The following is a 7,082-nucleotide window of genomic DNA, read 5'->3' as shown; positions in this document are numbered from 1 at the left end:
CGCGTCTTTTTGCTGTTCTGTTGAAACAACCATGAAATTAACTTTACTGTCCCTTTAATGAGCACTGAGCAGGTGTGAGCGGCACAGAGGTGTGGTCAGGGTATATGGGAAACACCAGTACTCAACAAAAAAATTGTTCAAACAGAACAAATAATAAAAAAAGAAATAACACTGAGAAGTAAAAGTAACACTGGGTTACACCTTCATCAAAAGAGGCATATGTGGCATATTGACGCCATAGGTTCCCGACCCCCTGCCATAGCCTCCTGACCCCTGTCTGAGGGGATTGGCTATTTAAATGCAATCAATGAAAAGGCCGAGACCAGTTGTGAACTTGTCCCTTGCAAGAAGTGGGTTTACCTTCAAATTCTGCACAACTTTATCCGTAGCCTTGATTAAAATACCTGCAAGGACGTCGTCCTACATGTGTCAGGAGTGTCAGAGACACTGAAGCAGATCTTTTACAAACACAGCATCACCATGGTGGGCTTCAACTGGACTGGACAAGACACCCAGGCAGAAATGGAGTGGTGTGGCAAAAGCAGTTCACTGTAGTGAGGACTGTCCAGACTTAAAGTGCTGACAAATGAAGTGAAGGATGGCGAACGCCTTGGGGCAGGACTCGTCAGTCCGTCTGCACCCGAAACGCTGGAGGACAACCGAAGACATAAGAGAGACCTGAAGAAGCAAGAAATCTGCAGGCTTTTCTTCCAATTCCACTTGAGTTGATTCAACACTGAGATGTACAACGATTGACAAACACGTCAACACTCCTCTTGACATCAGCATTCATGCTCTCGATACTCCTTTAATGGCTCCATCATTTCAGCGTCATTTGAAGAAATATTCAGTCTCTCAGCAGACTTTCCATCTTTGATTTTTGGAGAGTGGTACCCCTAAACTGATGTCACCCCAATGTCAAGAAGAGAAATTTGTGCAGGTCTGGAGTAAACCATTCCCCCCATCCTGGCGCCGCCATGGTGGACAGCTTATGAGTTGATGAGTTGATGGACCCACTCAGTCTCCAGAACAGGAAAAACAACCTTCATGGAGGGATTGATGTATCTTTATTGTCTTTCGGCTTGACTCAGGGTTCCTTGTCTCTCAAAATGTTTGCTCCTGCCAGATGTGAAAAAATGATAAATATGAACATATCAGAGAACAAATCGATCACTGATTAAGGAATGATGTGATTTCAGGATCGGATGTTGATGAGGACGAGGAACATGTATACACATTCTGCTGTTCGACACAACTCCGAATACCTACTGAGGTCAAAAAGAAGATATGGTAAGTTCTGAAATGTGTTTTCGAGTTCTGGGTTTGCCTCACTTGTAGGAGGACGTCAATAATGTGTGTCGTCGTCATCTTTGTTTTCCTGAATTATTCACAGATAAAATCATCCATGTTGAGGCTCGTCTTTGGGTCTCAAGAAGATGATCCCATGCATGAAGTACTTTTCAACCATTGTGTGATCAGCACCCAGTCATCTACCAGTCAAGGAAGATGACCGCCCTCCAGAGTCTGGGTCCTGCTCGGAGTTTCTTCCTCAATGAGGGAGTTTTTCCCCGCCACCATTGCTTGTGCTAGCTCTGGAGGGTTCAGTTGGTTTTCTGTCTGTTAAAGCGCTTTGAAATGTCTGACGATGTAATTAAGCGCTACATAAATAAAAGTTGATTGATTGATCTTTCAGCTGACTTTTTAATGTAACTGGATGAGCCAGCTGACCCACCGATGTGGCTAAAGGACACCATAAACACTTCATGTAAATACTAATAGCTGGTCATGAGCATGGATGCTGTTTGTTGGGCATCATAGAGATGAAGGTGAGGCTGATTCTCTCTCAGCGTGGGAAAACACGTTTGAACAGGAAGCCCAGGAAGGAGCCACTTATTTGTTGTTCGCCGAAAATGTTCACTGTTTAAACATGTGGAAAAAACAAGCGCTGGAAATGGTTCAACATGACGTCATCATACATGAAGCACTGAATCCAAGCCCTGAAGAAAATATGAACTTATTCATCTTTGATGTACTGAAGAATGAAGAAGCATGCAGTCTGCTAGTGTACAACAGTAGTATTGATATGTATAGGAAATAGATAAGATGAGACAGCTGATTGGTTCCGTTGTATGTCTGATTACTATGATGATTTATGGATTACAATGAATTTCAATCCTCCCTCATGTTTTATGTCTGTCTTGTTTTTCTTACCGCATTGAATTCAACGCCGATCGTTGAAATTGGGATCCAGTTTGAGATCCATGATTTAAAGGGAGTCGGGGGCCGGGTTTACATTTTAAAATCAAGCTGAGGGACTAAATGATTTTTAAAAAGTGAAGGAGGAAACGAGCTCAGCAGATCTGATGAATCGATGTGCTCTGAATGACTGAAGCAGCAGCTGCTCAGCAAGCGTCCCTGACGTGACGGATATTAAAAACACCTCGCTGGTCTGAACACACAGAAACCAATTTGCCATGTTTTCCTTTCACCACTTTCACGACTGAGGTAAAACATGATCAGACTTTGACGTAAAGACTTTCAGTTTAGGCCACACGTAGAGGTGGCGCCGCCGAACGGCTGACGTGACGAAGCACTTCTCTCCTCCGGCAGTCTTCTTTCGCTGTACCTCCCAGCAGCCACAAAGCAATGCGACCAGTTTCTGCTTGAAGTGAGTCACTGCGTACAAATGCCAGGTCGTTTCTCGCCTCGCGCCCTTTCGTGACCTTCAGCGCCTTTGGACACGTGAAACATTTGCTTATCCGAACCTCCTCCTCTTTTTTTCTTCCCCCTTCCTCAATATTTTGATGCACACAACCAAAACCAGGGATGCATCATGACATTAAGTATCACAATTTTATTACAAAAATTAAATTCTTCATCTCTCAGTTTTGCCATGCTTGGAGCATATAACAATACAGTATAAAACCCAGGCCCAGAGAAGATAGTAAAGCAGATGTCGACAATGTTTCCACAGCACACTGTCATTCATGCTGTTACTATACAAATACTGTGACATTCCTAATACAGAGTAGTACAAACACCTGCCAAAACACGTCATGTCAAATAACATATACCAGAGAAACAAGAAAATCAACCCAGCTCAAGAAACAAAAGGGAATAGAACCCAAATAACATGTTAATTGCAACTCATAAGGTACTGAATATGCTGAATATTTGTAGGCACCCAGGCTTTGAAGCAATGGTGGCAAGTTGAGAACATTCTTACAGAAACACGTAAAGCAAACAACGACTGCAAACCGACTTTGACCGCCGTCTGACTTTTCAATGTCATTCAACATACCCTCCTCTCCTGGCAATCTCTTCCACAATCACAGTGCAAGTTCCACGGGGTGGGATAAGGGTGAGGAAGGTGGAGTCGGGGGGGGGGGAGAGACATCTCTTCACAGCTTCGAGAATTGGATGGACAGCGTAATCTCCCACTATTCCAGAGGGGAGGGGGTGGGAACGGTTATGTAATTCCTCATTTGGATTGTGAATTGTCCAAGCGTAAGGCGTGGAATGCCAGCTGCCAGTCCAAGTCCAACGAAGCCAAATGAAAAGCTTAGGTGTGCTTTCAACAGAATGTCCAAGAAAAAAAAAGGAGAAACACATACCAACACTGTCACTGAGCTCCAGGGACAAATTAGACTTTTTCCCTTCATAATGAAAAGGGTCGTTTTGCACATAAATACCTAAGAATGATAGAAATCCCAGATTTAAGCTTACAAAAAATCTCAAGTAGTCGCTAACGAATGTCAAAATGAAGACGAGAACAACAGAAGCTCAGAAATACGGGGACGTGTTGCAGTTCAGTTGAGCGAACGGCAAGGCTCGAAGGTCCATTTGGTTGCTCCGCCAAAAATTTCAATGTTGCTCTCCGTCCAGGAGAAGACGTTGCCCACCGGCGCTTTGCTGTTGCAGGTTGACAAGTTGTATATCTCAGCAATCGAAAGTTTCCTGTTCCAGATATTCAAATTTGCCAGCTCTCCGACATATGCTTGAGTGGCATCAAAACCTCCCCCCAGAGTGTCCTGTGGAAGAAAACACAGATCAGTCCTACGAACGCTTCCACATGACATCAAGTTTTCTCCTAAGAAACTTCAAAAGTCTTCCTCTGAACCTCAAATCAAACCATGCCGTCAAAGCTCAGACCAAACAAATCGCACAACATTGATTTGGATTGAAAGAGGAATGCCCACCTGTTCTTGCCCCAGGACCAGCACACCCTCTGGCTTGATGGGGTGGTACGGCGCCAGGTTTTCCCCGTTGCCCCTCATCACGCCGTCCTGGAAGGCTTCCCACATGCCATCGCGGGTGGTCCACGTGATGCAGAGGTGATGCCATTTCCCGTCGTTGATGAGGAACGGCAGCTTGGCGACCTACAGCAGAGACGTTGCGTGAGCCACGCCTTCCTCCCTGGCTAACAATCACCCTTTCACATTTCCTCCTTGCCTGAAAACTCATCCCTTCCACACTTTAACTTCCTGCTGCTGAATCACTTGTTCTCCTCCACACAAAGGCCTTCTTTTTCTCACTTTAGCACCTATTTTTATTCTATTTCTGCTTCTGCTATGTGGAAGTTGTCAAGTCACTCTGACTTCTCCCATCTCAACATCCTTTCCCCTCGCGTCACCACGATATTCTGCAAAGTCAAGGATTGGCTGAACACGTCTTTATCCATCATGCTCTTCCTTACCTTGTCATTGATGAGGATCTCCATCGGGTTGTTCCCCCACTCAATCAGCACCAGTTCGTTGGCTTGGCCAGGGACGGCGTAAGAGAAGGGTGTCCCCACTCCGGGCGAGGCGTTGGACTTGATCCACAGACACACGCTGAAGGAGAACATCTCTGGAAGGCTCCTCTTGGCTTTGGCGTACATGTAGTTGGTTCTCAAAGGGAAGGTGAGCTGAAACTTGTCTGCTGGCCTGTTGTCTTTACCTGCAGATGATTATGGTTTTAGCTATTCAGCTTTTATTCTACAAGGAAATAATCACCCCTGCGGGAATCCACACTCATGATGAAGATTATGTGATTGAATTATGTTCACAGTGGAAGTGAGTCTCTGTCTCCTTTTCTAATTACCACACGTGCATTTATAGAAAAGCTAAACCAGCTTCCATTACGCGCCAGACGCGCCCCCAAGGTCTTTGGTGCGACCCCTGCAGAATCCCTCTGCGTGTCGGCTCGGGTTTAAGTTAGACACTCGGGTTCTGGCTGTTGAAAACTAAGTCTGCAAAGCAAACGCGCAAACAGGTCTTGATATATGCAAAGCAATGCAGATCCGCTTTCCAACCAGTCTATGGTACGCACAAGGTGGACGCTACAACGTCCGGTTTAACGTGAATGTCATAATGTTGACGTGACATTGATGGGGTTTTTTTTTTTAAGCCAAATGAACTTCAAACACATCAGTAAGTCGCATTTACTGACCTAAACGTTCCACTTTCGCGCTCCGCTCGCCCTGAAAACGGTAACGCACCTTTCTCCAGGTCCGTGATCCGGTGGTGGAGCGACGTGAGCGTGGACTCCACTCTGTTCCGCTGGTCGGTGTCGTTCCTGGACGGAGGTTTGGTCTCCTCCAGCGTGTTGACCCGGGACAGAACCTGCTTCTCCATGTCGTCGATCTTGTTCTGCAGCAGGTCTTTCAGGCTGTTCGCCTGCGCGGTGCCGTTTCCTCGGCTGTACTGCTGCATCGGACAGAGGGACACACACACTCGGTTACCGGACTTACCGGGAAGACTTTCTCTGCTCTGAAACGCGCACCCTCAACTCCACGTGAAGCGCGCCGGCTTGTCTCTCGCCGCTCGCCCTGCGTCACGCTACTCAAAGGGGACGCAGCCTGCGTTTGGTTTACTTTAAACGAAGCTTCGCTCCTGTCGAGAAAACACTCAAAACACGAACGAACAGCGTTACACGCGTGACGCCCTTTGGAGTTAACACCCACGAAGAGTCTTTAAGTCCGAACTCTCAACGGCTACCGTACCTCTAGGTTTTCCAGTCTCTGTTTCAGCGTCTGTAAAGTCTGTCCCAGCTGCGCCAGAGTGTCCGTAGTGCCCCGGGATACATCCCCCATAGTGTTCTTCACCCCGGGCCGCCTCCCACCGGGTCCCGCCGCCGGAAGGCTCTGGCTCTCACAGCGGCTCAACTTGGACGTTAGTTCCCTGATCGTCTCCTTTTGGTTCATGATGGTCTCCTTCTGCTGCAGCACCGTCTCCCGCAGCTGGACCACCGTGGTCTTCAAGTCCTCTGCCGGCCCGCTGTTCTGCATCGTGGCCGCGCACAAGTCCATGTCCTTTGGCACAGATGTGCAAATAAACTGCGTCTGTCCGAAGTCTTGCGTGGAGCTGTCCGCAATAACAAGGCAAGAAAGTAGAAAAAGTTTCCACGAGAATCCGTCCATGGTTTCCCGTCGCGCTCGAGCGTGTGTGCTATGTGTGTGTGTGTGTGTGAGTGTGTGTGAGTGTGTGAGAGAGAGAGAGAGGTTTCAGCACCACGGAACTGTCCACTGAAGCTGGCGCTGTGGAAGCGGTGCGCTCTTTATATAGAGGACAAACGCGGCGCGCGTTCACCGCATCATCTGCGGGGAGCAGCCGGATCTGCTCTGCGCAGAGTCCAGCCCCTCATTTAAGGTCGTCCTGAACACAGCGCCTGAAGAAGACGAAAGATGAAGATGAAAACTGGATTTGCGGTGGAGCTACAAACCACACGTCTGCTGTGCAGGTTTCAAGTGGTGAGTTCAGATGTTTAAAACTTCCTTAAATTAATAAATAAACGTTGAAAGCAGACTGGATCTGGATTCAATCTGAATAACCACAGTTTAATCAAGGGAATATACTTTATAGTGAAATTGACTTTGCTTCAAGTTTTTAGAAACAAAGCACCATCCATCCATCCATCCATCCATCCATCCATCCATCCATCCATCCATCCATCCATTCATCCATCCATTCATCCACCTGGGGGCAACAGATTTATTTGAAACTTGAGAATTGTTGCTCCTCCTTAAGTAAAAGCCGCTCCTCATCTTTGCAGGAAGGCTTTTCCTGTTCCTCTCTCTCTCTCTCTCTCTCTCTTTCTCTCTC

General features: G+C 46.9%; 1 protein-coding gene across 1 annotated transcript; it reads right to left on the bottom strand.

The window, feature by feature from the left end:
- Nucleotides 1-2,848: 2,848 nt before the first annotated feature.
- Nucleotides 2,849-6,493, bottom strand: LOC137600309 (neuronal pentraxin-1-like). Its single transcript, XM_068321861.1, has 5 exons — nucleotides 5,984-6,493; nucleotides 5,480-5,687; nucleotides 4,697-4,938; nucleotides 4,200-4,379; nucleotides 2,849-4,031 (listed from the first exon to the last, which is right to left on the bottom strand). The coding sequence occupies exons 1-5, from the start codon at nucleotides 6,398-6,400 to the stop codon at nucleotides 3,810-3,812; spliced, it is 1,269 nt and encodes a 422-aa protein (XP_068177962.1). The 5' UTR covers nucleotides 6,401-6,493; the 3' UTR covers nucleotides 2,849-3,809.
- Between the last annotated feature and the right edge of the window lie 589 nt (nucleotides 6,494-7,082).

This window comes from Antennarius striatus, chromosome 8 (genome assembly GCF_040054535.1).
Source record: "Antennarius striatus isolate MH-2024 chromosome 8, ASM4005453v1, whole genome shotgun sequence".
Classification (NCBI taxonomy): domain Eukaryota; kingdom Metazoa; phylum Chordata; class Actinopteri; order Lophiiformes; family Antennariidae; genus Antennarius; species Antennarius striatus.
The sequence above is the reverse complement of the archived record's forward strand: the minus strand, read 5'-3'. Positions and strand labels throughout refer to the sequence as shown.